The sequence below is a fragment of the Ammospiza caudacuta genome, chromosome 28, assembly GCF_027887145.1.
Source record: "Ammospiza caudacuta isolate bAmmCau1 chromosome 28, bAmmCau1.pri, whole genome shotgun sequence".
Lineage (NCBI taxonomy): Eukaryota > Metazoa > Chordata > Aves > Passeriformes > Passerellidae > Ammospiza > Ammospiza caudacuta.
Genome location: NC_080620.1, coordinates 1,152,220 through 1,171,240, shown reverse-complemented (window position 1 = coordinate 1,171,240; position 19,021 = coordinate 1,152,220). Strand labels below are relative to the sequence as shown.

Here is a 19,021-nt window from a genome sequence, read left to right as displayed (position 1 = left end):
CTGTGATAATTGCAAGCATTAGTTTCCATTAAAGAGAAGAACCTTGAAGACAGAAACAAGAATCATCATGCCTTGTAAAGAGACTTCAAAACAGAAGAATTTGTACACCCAAAAATCCATAAACTCAAAAAGCACTGTGCTGTAAGGCTTTAAACACTGACAGCTTTTCATCCTCCCCAGATACAGGATTCTGTCATTTGAAAAGAAATCTGGGTCTACATCGTAACCTTGGCTTCAGTTTATTATCAAATTTAGCTCTTCAAATAAACCAAACTGTGAAGTCCAGGTAACCTCTAATGAGCAGGGTAACACCTTAAAAAAAAAAAAAAAAGCAATAAAGCAATACAGAGGTGAAGATCTTGTCACATTTATAAAGAGAAATTATTTAGTCACATTGGCTTTTTTCCCCACCTTTTACACAGCACTGCTATTAAAAGCTGTTTTAGAGTTTTATCTAATAGTTAGGTATGTAGCAAAGATACAAACATCAAATTCATGAGCTTAACCTATAAAGTAGGGAAATGTTATTCTTTATTGCTCTCAGGCAGATCCTGAGGCATTGTGATGTCACAGGAAACTCTGACTTTGTTCAGCAGCCCTGTGCTCACCTGGTTCAAACTCCATTGCACCTTTTCCCACAGCAATCCTCCAGGCAGCAGCAGCAACACACACATCCACTGCTGAACCCTGACTGAAACCAGAGCTCACGTTGGGACACAGCAGACCAACAGTACAGGACAATTAATTATCATGTAATTGTCATATAGGACAGGTGACAGTTACCCACATCACAGCCAGCTCAGCAAGCTGCAGAGGAAGGATGGGAAGGGCCTGTCAGCACCAGCACTGGGATGTGACACCATCTGAAGGCCATGCTGGAGGAGCCTGGGGCTATTTGGAATCAGTCTGAGCCACAGCTGAGTGGCACACATGACCATGGTGGCTGATATGCCTCAGCTGCAACTGGGGATGAATTTTCCCCAGAAGCTCCAGTGCTTCGCAGCATCTCCAGGCTGTTCTTGTGAGGGATTTTTGAGAGATTGTGCTTGGTTTCTGTCATGGAATCTTAGAAAACTTTGCCAGAGGAGGTTCAGACTGGATATTAGGGAAAGGCTCTTCCCCCAGTGGGTAGTCAGGCACTGAACAGGCTCCCCAGGGAATGGTAACAGGCTGCCAGAGCTCCAGGAGTATTTGGGCATCAATCCCCAGGGGGGGATTATTGAGTATTGAGGTGTCCTGTGCAGGGCCAGGAGTTGATGATCCATTTGCTCCCTTCCTCAGGAAGAACTCAGGAGTTTCTATGACTCTACAATGCTATGAAATAATATATTCAAATGATATTTATTTTGTAAGCCATTTAAAGCAGATAAATCAATTAAGGCTTAGCCAGCCTTTGAATACAAATTCATGATGTTAAACAGAGCTGGTGCTGCCCAACTGACTTGAGAACTCTGAATATTTTAGAACACTTATTTCAGAGACAGAATCCCTCACACACTGAGGCAAAGGCTCTCAGCCTCCAGGAGTTCCCTTGGGCATCCCAACCCACAGGAAAAGTCTCAGCTGCAGACCTGCTGCTCCAAGGAGGGCTGACCCCACTGACAGCCTGGCAGGGCTCCACCAGAGCCTGGTCAGATCTGACTGATGCTCAGGCATGGTCATGCTCACCCTCCCTGCTGGGCTCTGACAGCCACGGTGGTGGGGTCCAGCCTGCAGAGAGCTCAGTACTTCATCCCTGAAGCCAGGGCACAGCTCTGGCCAGTCCAGCTCCCTGCTGGGGGAGCACCTGCACAGGTGCTGAGGACATGGTCTCCTGACTGCTCTAACACCTAGCAAGCTCCTGACTGGATGACTGGAATTTCTGAATTTAACCCCTTTGAGGGCCACAGCTAATGTGGGTCGTGTGAGCAGATGTCCTTAAGACACTCCAGCTATTCAGAAAAGTGTTCAGCATGTAAACACAAAGCATATTGCTGGAAACAGGAGCAAAACATCCCAGCAATCAGCAGTAGCACCGGACAGCCACACACACGGGACACAGCACAGCCACACTGAGCAGCCCCACGTCCTCCTGCTGGGGCTGGGGCTGGGGCAGCTCTGCAGGTGGGGTCTGACCTGAGCCCAGGGGCAGAGGGGCAGAATCCCCCCCTGCCCTGCTGCCCACGCTGGGGCTCAGCCCAGCACAGGGGGGGTTTCTGGGGCAGCCTGAGCCCCTCACCCACCAACAGCCCAAGTCCTTCCCCCAGGGCTGCTCCTGATCCATTCTCTGGGTTTGTGCTTGGAATGCTTGATCTCAAGACTAATAAACCACTCTCCAATAACATTATTAAAATACACATCAGGCTCTTCAAAACTCCCCACTGCTAGTTCATAACACCACACATAGTGCCATAGTGAGTGGTAGGTTTTGTCAAACATTCAAAAGTACAAAAAAAACCCACGTGCTTTCCCTAAGCTGTTGGAGAAACAAAAAAAGTAAATTAATCAGTGTGTTTACTGTGCATTTTACTACTGCTTAATATCTTCCTGGAAAATGATTATAAATGTAATTAATATTGTCTAACTGACAGTCTGACAAAGCGTTTTCACACCAACAGCTCACTGGACAGATACAATTCTGCTACAAATTCATTCACAACCAGAATAAAACCACACACAACCACAAGCTTCATAAATTATGAGCTTGAAATAAAGATGACTCCTGGCAACCAGGAAAGCTTCTGGCTTGCTTCCTCACATTTTGTTGTTTTCCTGTTAAATCTTTTACCTACTGATAAATTTTAAAGGAGATTATTTCAGAATCTAAGCTAAGAGATGGTGGCTGCTGCACAACAAACATCTGGGGAGGGGGGGATATTTACAGAGGTCATTAGTACATAAAGGAAAAGAGAAACCAAAGAAAGAGTGAGGGAAAAATCAGCTTCAATAACAACTTATAATAACCGCACATTTAAATTGAATTAAAACTTTTCCACATCTATCTGTAAATTATTGTGTGGCTCATTTAATTAGAGCAGCTCAGTGCAGAGAAGCCTGAACCAACACATTCCTCAGCCATTGTGCTGCTGGTGGCAGTGCTGCTTCAGGGCTCACACAGCCATGCCTGGCGTTCTCTTCAGTAACCTCAGGAAATCCAGAAAATGTTCTACAAGTCACTGGGAATGTAAATGGGGGTGATCTTTCTGCAGCACAACTAGAGACAAACCAGAGACAAATGATGCTCCAGGTGACATAATTCACCTCACAAGTGAAATGACAGCAGAGGCAGAACAAGAACAGCAGTCACAGGTAACCTCAGGGAAGGTGACTCCCATGGGAGTGAAGCAGCAAGGGTGAGTCCATCCTTCTGCAAATGGCCAGAAGGGAATTCCAAAGAGGGCAAACTGCTCCAGACAGAGGGTATTACTCCTCCTCAGGGGAGGAAATGACATCTGGAACAAAGACAAAAGCATCAAGGAACAGGGCACTAGGAAGACCAGGAGAGCACAAGGAAACACCACAGAAAGAAGAGTTATCTAGAAGGATGCTGTCAGTGTAGCAATACAGGAGCCCTCAAGTCTGGGTGACAGAATCACAAACCCAAAGATGAAGAATCAGAAAGGGTCGATAAGCAAAGCCTGGGAACAGAGCTGGGGCATGTGTTGAGAGAGGTGGGGTGAACCAGAGAATAATGGAGAACAGGGGCTGAAAGCCTGTGGAGAGGAAGACACAGGACAGTGAAGGTGATCTCATAAAGGTGAGGAATCAGAGAACAACATGTGAAACCCTGAAGAAGGGAAAGAAATCTAGACACAGAGGAACCAAGGAGGGATGGCTGGAAGGTGCCAGGGCACCTTTCCAGGGGGAATCATAGAATGAGGGAATGGTTTGGGCTGGAAGGGACCTTAGAGCCCATTCCACCCCTGCCATGGCAGGGACACCTCCCACTGTCCCAGGCTGCTCCCAGCCCTGCCCAGCCTGACCTGGGCACTGCCAGGGATCCAGGGGCAGCCCCAGCTGCTCTGGGCACCCTGTGCCAGGGCCTCCTACCCTGCCAGGGAAAATTCCTGCCCAAGATCCCATCCAGCCCTGCCCTCTGACAGTGGGAAGCCATTCTCTCTTGTCCTGGAACACCAGACACTTGTCCAAAAGACTTCTCCAGCTGTCCTGGAGTCCCCTTAGGCACTGGAAGGGACTCTGAGGTCCATCCTCCTCTCTTCTCCAGGCTGAATATCCCCAGCTGTCTCACACTGAATAAGGGCGGGAGATGAGGGCAATGGCAGCTGCCCAGGCCGCTCCAGCGCCCGCAGTATCCCTGTGTCCTGGGGTCAGCAGCCGATGAGGGGCGAGACGAAAAGAGCCCAAAAAATTCCACGGCGGGACCAGCCGGTGCCGCCATTTCACTCCTGAGGGCTCGGGGGAAAGAGGCGGGCGTGGGCGGGGCCGTAACAGACCCCGCCCCCTCCGCCGACCGCCATTTCGGAGCCGTGCCGGGGCAGCGGGCCGGGGTGTCCGGTAGCGGCCGAGCGGCACCGCCGGGGGTGACGGCGCTGTTCTCCGGGGCTAAGCAGCGCTCAGAGCCGCCGGAGCCTGGGGTCTCAGCGGCTACGGAGCCGGCATTGCCCTCTGCGAGCATGTGCGGGGCGCTGCCGCTCACGGCTGTAGCCGGGAGAGTGCGCCCGAGATGAGGCGGGTTCTGGAGCCTCCCTGCTGTTCTGTGTGTGGCATCTGCGCCTTTAGGCATCCGTCCATCCGTCCGTCCATCCATCCATCCATCCATCCATCCATCCATCCATCCACCCATCCATCCATCCATCCATCCATCCATCCATCCATCCATCCATCCATCCATCCATCCATCCATCCATCCATCCATCCATCCATCCATCCATCCATCCATCCATCCATCCATCCATCCTCGCTCACTGTCTGTAACCCAGACTGTGCAGCTGAGGGCACTTGGCTCGTTCAGCTGCAGCCCAGGAGACTGAGGGGAGGCTCCTCGGGGGCTGCAGCTCCTCCCCAGGGCAGGCACAGGGGCAGGGGCTGAGCTGTGCTCTGGCACAGGGACGGGAGCCCAGCAAGGGCTGCAGCTGTGCCAGGCCTTGGCATGGAGCTCAGGGCAAGGTTCTGCCCCCCGAGGCTGCTGGGCACTGCCCAGGCTGCCCAGGGAATGGTGCCAGGGCTGCCAGAGCTGCAGGAGCTCCCAGGGCTGCTCACGGTGGGGGTGTTGAGGTGGCTGTGCAGGGACAGGGCTGGGATCAATGACCCCTGAGGGTCCCTTCCAATCCAGGACATTGTGATTTTATGATTCTGTGTTTATTCACAGCCTGGTACGACCATTTGTCCTTATGGTGCTGCTTCCACCCATCAATTCCCACTGCACATTTCCCTCCTGTGTCAGAACCACGTTCACCAAGAGCTTTCTGGGTTACCCTGTTTTCATTGAGCTTTTTTCATGTTTCAAGATATCCCATGAAATGGCATGACCGAAAATACCTGTGGCATTCATGTTGCACTATCTTGAGATGATTTCAGACATGACACTTGGCTTTACCTTGCTGAAGTTCCACATTATCATGAAACCTTCAGGCTGATGTTTTCATATTGAATTTAAACACTATAACAGACCATTAATATATAGCAAAAAGCATAATAACAAAAAGAGATAATTCCTTTTAAAACTGACACACTGTTTCAAAGGACACCTTTTAATTGCCAGCACATCTTAAATAAGTATTTATGGTGATAGATGAAATTATGAGTTTGCAAATACCCTGTCAAAAGATAAAGGCATCAACACTTTGTGCAGTGTTGTGCTCATGGCCTCAATTTTTGAAGATTTGAGATCCACCTCATGTCCAAGAATGAGATTGTTAATTAAAACCTGGATGATACAAGGAAAACATCAAATTTACAGTAAAAGAAAGCTGCCACTGATGTGAATGACAATATTGTGATTTTGGGGCTGGCAGGATGAGCAAATAACAGATGCACAAACATCTTTAATGTTTTATGAGGCCTTGAAGGATATTTCCAAACCTGTCAGGCTTGGAATTTTCATGTGAGGATTCCCCATCTGGCACTAAGAGCTATTGTAGAGAGGAAAAGCAAATGGCAATGTTTTTAACATTGCTCTTAATCTAACATCCTCAGTGGGCTCTTGATGGAGCTGAACATTAGGATCTCTGTCACGCTGTGCCCATTGCCTATGGCAGAGGCTGGGCTGTCCCTGGCTCTCACATGTGGAAGACTGGGACATGGCCCAATGTAACAGAGCCATTTAAAGGGGTTTCTGGGCAGTTAAACCAGAAAACATCAGTGCAACCATGTTGGGAATTTACCAGACAAGGTCTTGATAGAAGCCACATCAGGATAGGCAGAGAAAGATAATTGTATTTTCATTGCCACGTATAATACATGTGCCACGTATTCCAGTAGACAGAGTATTTCCATGTGTGTGCACAGAAATACCAAAGAACACTAACTCCTGTCTTGCTGCAATTCCCATCCTTCAGGTGAAATCTCACTCTTCTAGACTCAAGAAACGAGCTAGAGGAGGAGAAATTTGATTTTATGGTATGTCACTCAACTAAGTAAAACTCAAATGATGAGTTGTCTGTGAATGAAAAGGAACATCATGTATTGTAATGCAGAAGTATTCTGATTTTTCGTCCCCAAAGTTGAGCACCTTAATACAGGATTTACAGACCTGAAGCTTACATGTCACACAGTAAGCTTGCTACTTTGTACTGGAGTATTATTATTATTGCAGAGTACTGTTGGCAATGACAAAAGTACTTCTTTTTCTGTAGAATAGTAGAATTTTGCTCTCACAGATGTCTCCTGTTCAGGGAAAATAGGTGCAGATACAAAGGGATGCCCTTGGCTACGAAAAGTGAAAACGGAAGAGGGAAAACTCTTGGGCAGCTGGTCCCTTCAGGGCGCTGCAGAATTTGTCAGAGCACAGCGAAACGCTGGCCACCAGTTTCTCTGACAGATCATCATTTGCATCTCATTTACACAGGAAGCATTTCATCTCCTAGCCGGCATTCCCGCGGGTTGTGCCCGTGGAGATTCCCCGTGCCCGGGCTCCGGCTGCCGCTGGCCCTCGGCCGAGGAGAGCCTCGGTTACCGGGAGCGCTGCCCGCGGCCGCCGGGCCCAGGGCTGCCGTGCTCCATCTTCCACACTAGCCTGGCTCCCCGGCACAGGGCACCACTCGCGTTTCTCCTGCTCCAAGAGCCCGGCCGGCCACAGGAGGCACGTTCCCCTCCGGGCTCCTCTCCACAGAGCAGCCGGACCCGCGGCCGGGGCGCACCGGGCCTTCCCGAAGCCCCGGGCCGCCCCGGGGAGATCGCTCAGATTGCGCTGCGGGGCCCCTCCACCCCTGGCGCTGCCCGCTCCGCGGTGCGACAGCAGCCACGCTCGCCGGCCCCGCTCCCCGGCCCTGCTCTCGCTCCCCGCACCCGGCCCCGCTCCCCTCCCCCCGGCGCGCGACAGGCTCCTCCCCCGGCCGCACTTGACGGACGGGCGGAGGAGCCAATGGCGCGCGGGGCACGTGCGCGTGGCAGCCAATGGGTGTCGGCGGGCGGCGCGGGGGCGGGGCTGTGGCGCTGGAGCGGCTCGTTGTGCGCTGCGGACCGATCGCCTCCCGCTGCCCGGGCCCGGCCGCCGCCGCCGCAGGTGAGGCCGCGCGCGGGCCGCGCCGTTGCGCCTGAACAGCGCCGGCGGCACCCGCGGGGCCGGCGCGGAAAGGAACGGGCGACGAGGACCGGGCGGGCGGGCCGAGGCCTGGGCCTGGCAGGGTAGCCCGGCCTGTGGGGGGAGGGGCCGCAGGGCAGCGCGGGCCCGGGGCGGCGGGCGGGCGGCGGGGTCGCGGCCTGCGGAGCCCGCGGGGGCCGGATGGGGCACGGGCAGGGAGCGGGTCCCGAGGCCGCCGCGCTTGCGGCGGGAAGGCCGCGGGTCGCGGTGCCGCGATGCGTCTCAGGGCCTTTCTCCGTCCGGTTAATGGCCTCATCTTTCATGTTTATTTTTCCCGTGTCTGTGCGGACGCAGCTTTTAAATCTCCCACGTTGGTTAGGGCTGGCACGTCGTTGTTGACTGGCGGTACCCGAGGGTCCGTGCCAGCGCGGTCGGCGCCGGTTGGCATCGGTGCTGGCAGCGGGGCCGGTGCTGGTGTGGCGAGTGCTCGGGGCCGCAGGAATCGGGGCTAAAGCTGCAGCCGCTGCTGTTTGTGCTCCTGGAGCAGTTCCGTGCAGAGCGTTTGCTCGGGTTTAGCGGCTGGAGGAGGCAGGGCTGTCCTGGGGCGCTTTCTCTCAGTGGGACAGCCGTGGGGAGCCGTGCTCCTGCCGGGCTCTGCACCGCTGCGAGTGCGGGAGCGTTTGTTGGGCACAGAGTTGTATCCGAGACTTGCTGGGAAAGGAAGCACGGTTTGTTTCATAAGGACTTGCACCGGGATCCTGTGGTCACTTAATGAGGCATCTGTGGGAAACAAAAGAGGAAAGAGTTGGGACGGGTAGGGATTAATTCCTTTTGTTAACGCCTGTTGTTGTTATATTTGATCACTTTTTGAGGTGTTTGTAGTTTTGTTCGTTTTACTCTCTGATGGTGGGTGTTGACTGCTCGTGTTGCTCGGCTCTCACCTCTTTACGAGTTGTTGTTTCCCTGTACTCCTGTTTTTACCACTTTTTTTTTTTTTCTGGAGCCGTGTGAAAGCCGGTCTGTGACTTGTTACATTACAACTAGGGTGATGCACATGTTCCATAGTCTTTATCAAACCTGTAGAGTTGATGGGATTTCTTAGATTCCTCTTGACTCCTGGGTTATGTCTGTGTGTGTGACGAATAATAAAATCAAGAGTCCTGAGCCTGAAAGTCTGTGCTGCATGAGATGTTCCTGTGAGTGTCCTGTTTTGTTCTGAAGCAGAGTAACTGTGTATATAATGATCCCGGTGCTCCTGTGGTTTCCATTATTCAGGGTGTTCAGCGGTCAGGAGTCGCAGCTGTGGTTGCAGGAGGCTCTTTCCAGGCCTGACTGGAATATGGACAGGAACACCTTAAGCTGGTGTGATTGTTCAGTGTGTTGTGCAGTGAGTTTGTAGCCCTGCTGTGGGTGGTTCTGCGGGACCAGATGAACTCCTCAGGGATTGTCTTGTGTGGTACCAAGTTTGTGAAAACAGCAGCAGCAGTAAGCACAGGCTGAATGGAAATGTGAATGTTGTGTGTAGCAGCTTACTTATCTGTGTTTGTTGAACAGTGTTTGGTGCTGACATGAACCTAATGGGAAATGTGCTCTGTGCTCTGGATTCAAGCACTATTTTCTTGCTGTTTCTTGAATGTTCTATCACTTTTTTTTCTTCTGGAAAAAGCCCTCCTTGTCTTGACCTGAGACATGCCATTTTACTTTCAGAGTCCATCTCTTTCAGCTGTTGTACCAGCCTACTTTCTCTCTTGAAGCTTTGGTCTCTGTCTTGTTTCTTGCTTATTTGTTGTGAGCTCTCTGAATTGATTCCCAGGGTTACTGGCTGTCACTGACCACATGTGGATAAGCTGCCTGTGAAGTTGGTAGACTTTTATTCACTAAGTTTAGAAAGCTCAAACTCACTATGTATTTAGACTTCAAGAAGAAGTTCAGAGAAGCTGTTCTTTCTGCATTCCAGGTATTTTAGAAGCGGCTTGGAAGGCATTTAGGGAGAATTACAGGAGAGGTGATAAATTTTGACTTGTGCTGAAAATGATCAGGGCACTTCTGTCTGATGAGCAGTTCTGTATTCAGGCACCTGCAAGCTTCAAACTGCTGGCCTAAATGATCCATTTGAGTATACAACCTCGTTATATGTAGGTGATGTATGCAAAAATAGATTCTAATTTATTTTTTTTTTTTCTGAGGAGATAGGGTGGAAATAAGCTGTACTGAGAAGCAGAGATGTTTTTCATGTGTGTGGGTTTGCTGCCTTCAGGGTTTTTTTTTGTTTGTTTTTAAAATTAGTAGCAGTAGTATAATACTACAAAGGTATAATTTTCCTATCTCCTACTGCTTCCACGGCCTCCATGTAGGAACACAACAGCTAACTACAGTGTCTCACCAGGCCCTCAGAGATGGATTTCCAGCTAGTTGTTTTGTGCTGCTGAACAAGTTAGACGCTGTCTTTCCCTCCTGCTATTACTTGTGTTCCTGCCCCATCAAGGTGAAAGTCTCTGAAGATGGGTCAGTGTTATCCAAGGTTGGATCAGTGTGTGGAGCAGCTGTTGTCAGAAAGTGTCTGGAATCTACAGTTCTCATCTCCTGCCCTCTCCCTCAGAAAGGAATCATTCCCTCACAGCACAGTTGTCTCCAGGTGTCTTTTGTGTAGGTGAAAAATTGCCATAGGCAGTTTATGGACAATCTGACACTGTCTAGAAAAAGCAAGATAATAAATTATTTCCTTACTTTAAAGATCTGTTTATCATAAATCTGTGGTTTTTTTAATACCAGTGCAGAAGGTGAGATAGTCCAGGCTGTGCACAGTTCTTCTCTGTCTCTTCCCTGCGTAGGGGTTTGCTGGTGTTAACTGGCAGCATCTTTGAGCCAGGGGCAGCAGCTGTGGAATCCCAGAATGGCTGGAGCTGGGAGGGACCTTAGAGACCAGTTCATTCCACCCTGTGCCACAGGCAGGGACACCTCCCATTGTCCCAGGCTGCTCCCAGCCCTGTCCAGGGATCCAGGGATCCAGGGGCAGCCACAGCCGCTCTGGGAAATCCATTCCAGGGATGGATTCCACAATTCCTGATTTCCCAATCTCCCACCCAGCCCTGCCCTGTGGCAGTGGGAGCCATTCCCTGTGTCCTGTCCCTGCAGGCCTTGTCCCCAGTCCCTCTGCAGCTCTCCTGGAGCCCCTTCAGGCCCCAAAAGGGGCTCTGAGGTGTCCCTGGAGCCTTCTCCTGTCCAGGTGAGCAGGCCCAGCTGTGCCAGGCTGGCTCAGAGCAGAGGGGCTCCAGCCCTGGCAGCATCTCCGTGGCTCCTCTGGTCCCACTCCAGCAGCTCCATGTCTTTCCTGTGCTGGGAAGTGCACTGTGATGTGAGACTCTGAGCAGAGCCTGGCATCCTGTCTCTGTCAGGGCTGGCTGTTAACCTGGGGAGATGGGAAATGTGGATCTGGCTGCAGATGTTCAGTGTCTCAGCCACACGTTCCTGATTGCCCTTGTTGCTCCTGCTCAGGCTGAGGGGCCCCAGTCCCTGCTGGCTGTTGGACCAGCAGTGCATGGTGATTACAGCCAGCCTGTATCTGATTTCTGACAGCATCCCAATGATGATTAATTTTGTTCCTAGCAATTGAGTGCAGTTCATCAGACTGGTAAAGTAAGGTCATTGCTCTGAAGAATGCAGCTTATCTTTCAAATGCTTTTGTCTCTGAATGACAATATAAGCATTGACAAAAACACCTTGATGATGTTATTATATGAACATGAATAAAAACAACTAAGGGAGGCATTTAAAACCCTTCCAGACAAATCTGATTGCTAAAACTGCTTTGCTGAAATATTAAAATTATGACAGTTGAGATTTGTTAGACCAAAAATATGCTCAAAACTAAGTTTATGCCTAGTGTTTTTAAAACAACATTAAAAAAAAAGCTTAAAATATGTTGTACTGAAATGAGTGATTCAGCATATGGAAATAGAATTTGTGGAAATGCAGCAGCAGATTTTAGTAATGGCTGCTTGTGGTGCTGAGCTATTTTTACTGGAAAAAGTGTTGGAATCTTAGGTGCAGTCAAGCTGAGGAGAACAAGGGTAGTGTCCTTGTTTCAGGTGTGCAAAGGGGAAAAGAATCAAAGAGATGAGATCTGTTACCTCTGGAAAACCCAAAGGATAGGCAAGTAGAAAGGGTTTGCTTTTTTCCCTCATACACTGTATAAATGCTGTTCTTGAATTTAAGAGACAATCTGGATTTTGTGATTTCTCCCCCCCCCCCAAATGGCTTTTGATGTTTGGTCAAGATTTGAGGGGAATTTGAAGGAATAGTGCACGAATGTGTGGTGAATCAAATACCAACAGGGCACTGTCCTTGTCCTGTGGTCTGTGTGTTCATGGAGAGCTCTTTGCTTGTGGCGTGCAATATGCAGAGCTATTGGGGCCATGAAAAGAATTTGTATAAAGAATAAAAGGTGTTTTCTGGTAGATTGTGGGGAAAGGCTCTGTGATGTAGAGAGGTCTGGATTAGGTAATGGAGAGAGATGTGTTCTGGCTGTGGAGCGCTAGGAAACTTTTTCTTCCTTGGGAGGCAGGTGGGCCTAGGGGAAGGTTTTCTGCTGGTGTGGCTCTCCAGGCAAAAACTATTCTGTTCCTTACACCAATTTCAGAGAAGACAGTATGTTGCTTTTTCTTCCCCCAGTTATGTTGAGATTAAACTCTTCCTTCTCTGGACTGCTTCACTTCTCAATCCTGGTATGAATCTGCCTGCAGAGCAAGTTTTTGCATGACAATACTGTGTTGGGTAGTTCTTGAAAACTGTTTTCCTGAAGCAGTTTAAATTAATTGAGGCTCTTCAGGCCCTTATATGTGTGGCATTGGTTTTGACATGTGTTCCAGCCTGGACATCTCAGCACCTCTGCACCTGCCTTCTGCATTGGTTTGGCACTTGCCTGGATGTAGTAGTGTTCTTTTTGTTCTGTTTCAGGTGTGGTCTCCAAGGAACAGTTGAGCAGCTTAAGACAAGATTGTTGCCTTGTAGTCAGCCATGACTCTGGGGGGGGAGGCGTGTCAACAAAAATCTGTGTGGTGGAGAAGCAGAAGGGCTCCAGTAGCCTTGGGGTTCTGCTGGAGAAGCAGAAGAGCTCCAGTAGCCTTGAAGTTCTGCTTCAAGCACCCCATTTAGATTCTTAAGTCCACAGGCAGAGCTCAAGAATGAGCCTATGAGACTGAAATGCAAGTTGATGAAAGAGCTCATGGGCAGAGCTCTGCAGCATCACTGGTCTCAGGGCTCCTGTTTGTTTACCACTGACACCACCAACAAGGAGATTTCACCAATTCAGGGACTCTGTCAGGCACTGTCCACTGGAGCCCCTCCTCTACAGAGTGTCCTGGGTGATCCTGACTTGCCCTTCATGGCAAAGAAAGATTGAGGTTTTGGGTGAGTAGCTGGGTCAGCAGCTCCAGGTCTGCATGGTGTAAGGACCATGCTGTGCTCACTGTGGCCCATTCCCAGTGCTCCTCCAGTCAAGGTGCCATGAGCTCTGTGCCACAGAAATCGTTGATCCAGGAAGAATTTCCCATCTTAAGTTCTGCACTAGCTGATCCATCATCCATCCCACCTGAAGAGCTGCCTCCATCTCTGGGGACCCCAGCAGAAGAAAGACATGGACCATTTGGAGTGAGACCATGGAGCCATGGAAGTGTTCTGAGAGCTGGAGCCCTCTGCTCTGAGCCAGCCTGGCACAGCTGGGCCTGCTCACCTGGACAAGAGAAGGCTCCAGGGACAGCTCAGAGCCCCTTTTGGGGCCTGAAGGGGCTCCAGGAGAGCTGCAGAGGGACTGGGGACAAGGCCTGCAGGGACAGGACACAGGGAATGGCTCCCACTGCCACAGGGCAGGGCTGGGTGGAAGATTGGGAATCAGGAATTGTGGAATCCATCCCTGGAATGGATTTCCCAGAGCAGCTGTGGCTGCCCCTGGATCCCTGGCAGTGCCCAAGGCCCGGCTGGGCAGGGCTGGGAGCAGCCTGGGACAGTGGGAGGTGTCCCTGCCATGGCAGGGGGTGGAATGAACTGGTCTCTAAGGTTCCTTCCAACCCAGCTATCCTGGGATTCTGTAAGCATCTATTTAGGTGTCTGCATATGAATTTGTGACCTCAGTAGTGGTCTGGTGCCTTTTTAGTCCTGTGAACCAGATGAAGGTGGACAAAGCCTCTTGCCTGATGTTGAAGGCAGACAGTTCTTGACAGTGTTCTCATTTCACATGATCTCCACAGTTCCAAACGTGTCTCCCTTCTTAGCAAACATCTTGCAGTGAAACAATTAATAGCAGTGATTGCTAGAATCCTGGATGGAGGTACAGAGTATCATTGGGGAAAAAAAATTGTCTGTTGCCAGAACCATTAAACCTGTGTGATCTGGTGTGCTTTTGTGAGAAGGTGATTGTTGTGGTCAGTGCAACATTTCTGCAAATTATGCTCATGAGAGCTTTTCAATCCAGTCCTGGGAATGCTGGCCTGGCTGAGGATGCCTGAGCAGTTGTTGGCACAGGTGGTGAAGTGTTATCTGTGTGGATTCAAGCACCTCCAGAATTAGTGGAAGATTCAGGTGCAGCACATGTGGTTCCGTATATTGCTTTGTGCATTTTAATTTTGGGGCATCTTTCCCAAGGAAGAAGGTGGCTGCTGCCTTTCCAAACAAGCTTCTGTAGTATTTGGTTATTTTAAAAAATTGTCATTTTGGGAAGTGCAGTGCAGTGGAACCTAGTCTTAAAGTTTTAGGTTTTTGGGAGGTAGAAATGAGGGCTTGTTTTGGAAAGGTTACAAACTAGCAGTCTCTTTTCAGTCAGCCTTCCCAAATGGAGCTGTTGGGCCTTCTTGCCATCATTGACCTGTGCACTGGGAATATAAACGCATTCAGTCTTTTGATTTATGGCATTGTGGATTGACAAACATCGGTTAACCAAGTTCTCACTTGCAAATAAGTGTATAGGCCTGGTTCTCAAATCTGGGATATTCACTGATAGAAATGGATTGTTATCTCTTTGGTAGAGAAAGATCAGGACATTCCCTCAGCGTATTTCAGTGAGAGCAGAATAAAAATTTGTTTTCCAGTGTAGCATTGCTTGTTTTATCCATCCTATCTTACAGCTCCTTTTCTTTTTGGAAATCTTTTCAGTATGCAGAGGTTACAATTCTTCAGGGGCTCTTTTTAACTTTGCTGGCATGAGAAACTGTTCACCTGTTGAGGAATACACCTGGTGCAGGTTGGCAGCAGCAGTGTGAGCTGCAGGTTCTTCAACTCTGACAGACTTGGGGCCATGACCATTTTCCTGGGGAGCCCCTTCCAGAACCTTTTCCTAATGTGCAACCTAAACCTCCCCTGACACATTGAGAAGACCCTGGACTAAACATCAGCATCAGGATGGGCACAGCCTGGAGGGGCTTTGTCTGGGCCCCCCCCAGGGCATCAGCTCAGCTGTTCTGTGTCCCTGCACCACAAAGGAACTGGGACTGTGCTGTGGGAACCTGGTGAGCTGGTCTGACTGGGGGGCTGTGGGGTGTGCAGGGACCCACACGGGGCCTGTGGGGTCACTGGAGCCTCTGCTGCCAAGGGGCTGTGATCCCAGCAGTGCCAGTGTGCTGACAGTGGCACCCTCAGAGTGGCATCAGACCGGTGGAATGATGCAGTTTCCTTAACACCTCACCAGCAGAGGACATGGTGCCCACTGACTTCCAGGCTGGCTGGACAGTGTTAGTCCTGCAGCCAATTGTGGAAGTGCTCAGCAAGAGCTTTGGAAGAAAGAAGCATCTTCTCTCTCAGCACTCTGCTCCTCTGGCTCTTCACTGTGCCCTTATATGCTTGGTTCCTGGTGTCCCATGGAAACCTTTGCCAGGCCTGTATGCAGGGGCTTCCTGTGTTTGCTTTCTAAAAGCCTGAAGAAAAGCAGGTGGAAGCTTCCTTCCCACCTTCTGATGGCTCTGAATCAGCACTGCCCCAGGCACTGCTTGAGTGTCCTGGGAGGTGCAGACTGTGAGCACTGCAGAGGGTTAGAGGATGTGGGACAATGATGGAAAGTCAGCAGCCACTTGCCAAACTCTTGGCAATTCTGCTTTATGCCAGATATAAGTGTGGTAACTTGCCATCCTGGTGTGCTGGGAAGTTTTCTCCGCTTGGTGGTTTTCTCTGCACTGTGGTGCCTCCTTTTCAGGCAGCACAGTGCAGAGAAATTAAAAAAAAACCCAAAACCCCAATCTTTTCTGTTCTTGAAATCAGTAGAATATAGCAATTTCTTAATCTCAGCAGCAGGAAGGATTTATATCATAAATAAATGGCAATAAAGTGCAAAGTTGGTTAAAATGAAGGAAATGTTAACTTTTTCCTCTTATAGCTGGAAAAATCTCAACATTTCTTCCTTTGCTTACCAAATATTCTAGTTGTGCCATACAACTTTCACTCATCAACATATTGGTGTGTTCTGCTTGTAGAGCTTGAATTTTGTGGAGTGCAAAGGCAAGCAAAGCTGCCTTCTTTTCAAATAATTCTGAGAATATGTGTTGCATGGTTTTATAACTTAGACATGGTGACCACAGACGGTTCAGCTGTTTGAGTGTTGTTTACCAGAGCAGGAAACTTCTCGGAGATTGTGCTCAGCAAGTGCTGACATAGCCAGGAGGGAACGTGTGTTTAATGACTGAATTTGCAGTAAAACTGAGATGACTTGGCAGCTTAAAAATCATCTGCTGAGGGGAGTCTCTTCCCCTGCTTCCAGCTTTGCAGTGCCTCCTCCTGCTCTCCTATCCTGTGGCATTAGCTGGTGCTTATCTTGCTGCAAGGAAAGCAGATTAAAACTGCTGACACAACAGAAAGGGCTTCCCTCCTGTGTGGTTTTCCATTGCTTTCACAGTGCAGATCGGTTATCCCATGGGCAGAGGATGCTGGAATTGACTCGTGTTGACACTTGAAACACAAAAATGAGGGTAGGAGCTGATCTGTGGGTGAAGGGGAGCAAGAGCTGCCAGCTCTTCATGCTTCAACACATACTGAAAAGATAATGATTCAGTTCAAATCCATACTGTGTTAAATCTCACATTAGCATTAATGGTTTATTCTATAATCATGTGCTCAGGTAGTTGTTTAAAAATTTGACCTTCACTGTCAGACATGAGTTAACAGCAGCTGCTGGTGAGGGGCCTGGAAGTCCCTTCATGCAGGGAGCATTTCTGGTTGCTGTTTCTGACTTCTTCCATTATTAAACTTCTGGCTGTCAGTCATGATGCAGTCTCTGGAAAGGCTTATCCTTTAGCAGATCCAGATCTCTAGATCCTGTTGCAGAAACAGGATTTAGATATCTTGATTTTGACTATCTCAAAGCAGTTGAAGTGCTTTAAAAACTAGGATTTTGGCAAACCATGAGCAGCTTGAGTCTGGTGTGAGTTCTAGTTGTAGGTCAACTAAAACATCAGGATTCAGTTCCTGATGGTGTACTGAGGCAGAGAGTATCTTCCTGTGATGGGAATTCTGGCTTCCTTTAAAAAGCTGCAAAAATAGAAACTGTCAAATACTCAATATGCCCCCAAGTCACTGTGCAGCACAGACTCACCAGTTTCATTCACACAGTAAAGCAGCACCAAAGGCAGCATTAAACAGTAAAAGGCCTTCAGGTGCAGGATGGCCAACGTTTACCGGGGAAAACATTCAGAAAATTAATAGTCTCCAGTTGAAACACTGAACTGCATCAGATCTTGCTGCTTCTTGTCTTCCTGTCTGAAAATGTTCTGGGCATAAGGTTGGAATTCAGATTGAGGTGGCAGTTTCGTTGTGGCTGGTCAAGTACCTGGACATGGACATAAGGGACCTGATTTTTACCTTGGCTGTTGGGAATATTTTGTTGTTTACAGGAAAGTCTTCAAAATCTATCTTGATGCTTTTTATTAATGTAAAAAAATAGAAATCCTGAAGAGCTCTTTAATGGTACATAGTTCTGTAAAATGTCATATTTGTGCTTTTGAAAGAATGAATTGTTCTGGAATTTTCAACAAATAGTGTTTTGTTTTCTGAGTTGAAAAAATGCATTGCTGAAGCAGTGGTTTGTTCTTAGTTTTTAAAATAAACATTCAAACTTATTTCAGGTGGAGGAAGTTTGGTTTATGGAAATGTGAAGATCTAAAGCTCACTGAGGATTTTTTTTCACTTTGCAGATTTATTGTAAAATGTCCAATGGTTATGAAGATCACATGGCTGAAGATTGCAGGGATGATATTGGTAGGACAAATTTAATTGTGAACTACCTTCCTCAAAACATGACACAGGATGAATTACGGAGTCTGTTCAGCAGCATCGGCGAAGTGGAATCTGCAAAACTTATTCGGGACAAAGTTGCAGGTATGATTTAGTGTTTCAGAAATTGTCACCTTGTGCTAGACTGCGTGAGCAAATACTTGATTGAATACAACTTAATCTGGAATTACTAAATATTTGTGTGTGTAATCAAACTATTGACACATTTGCCTGGAGCTCCAGTAATGCCAGGATTGGGTACTGGGAGGATGGAATGCTCGAGGCTAAGTTAATGACTACTGTGTGTATGGCTGAGAATTCTAAGAAATACAGTTCCCATATTTGAACATTAATAGACAGGTCTAAAACTGGTTTAGATTTAGTCCCTGGCTGATTTATTCTTCCTGCAGTCTGAGTGTTTTTGACTCCACCAGAGCTCTGAATATAAAAACAAACCTTTTGTTCTGATTTTGATCAGTAAAATAGAGGTGTGCTGGAGTTCTGAAGTGGCTGTAGGTCTTATCACTGTTGCAGAATTTAACTTCTAAGTTCCTTAAATAGGATTAGTAGTAGTAGCTTTAAAATATGAGAGGAATGAATTGTTCTGAGAACATTTTCTTGAAGCAAAACAAATGCTGACAGAGCAACTGCTTCCATATCTGTGTAGTTGCAGGAGGTTTTAGCTGCTCTCTGAAGAGGTTTTAATCCTTGTACTGTTAAAATATTTCATTTACAAGTTTTGGTTATTCTTGTTCAGAATTTGCAGAATCTTGGATTCAGTGAGAGCACTTGGTTGTTTCTGGAGGGGAAAAAAAAGTGCAGTGAACTGGCTGTGCACTGGTGTTTGCAGTGAACTGGCTGTGCACTGGTGTTTGCAGTGAACTGGCTGTGCTCTGGTGTTTGCAGTGAACTGGCTGTGCACTGGTGTTTGATGGTGACTGGCTGTGCTCTGGTGTTTGATGGTAACTGGCTGTGCACTGGTGTTTGATGGTAACTGGCTGTGCACTGGTGTTTGATGGTAACTGGCTGTGCACTGGTGTTTGATGGTGACTGGCTGTGCACTGGTGTTTGCAGTGAACTGGCTGTGCTCTG

General features: G+C 48.6%; 1 protein-coding gene across 1 annotated transcript in view; it reads left to right on the top strand.

Moving 5' to 3' along the window:
- Nucleotides 1-7,578: 7,578 nt before the first annotated feature.
- Nucleotides 7,579-19,021, top strand: part of ELAVL1 (ELAV like RNA binding protein 1) — a 46,731-nt gene continuing 35,288 nt past the window's right edge. Inside the window, exons 1-2 of the mRNA XM_058820866.1 lie at nt 7,579-7,663; nt 17,851-18,034. Of these exons, the coding sequence (XP_058676849.1) occupies nt 17,863-18,034 (172 nt within the window). The 5' untranslated portion in view covers nt 7,579-7,663; nt 17,851-17,862. The remainder of the gene's footprint in view (nt 7,664-17,850; nt 18,035-19,021) is intronic.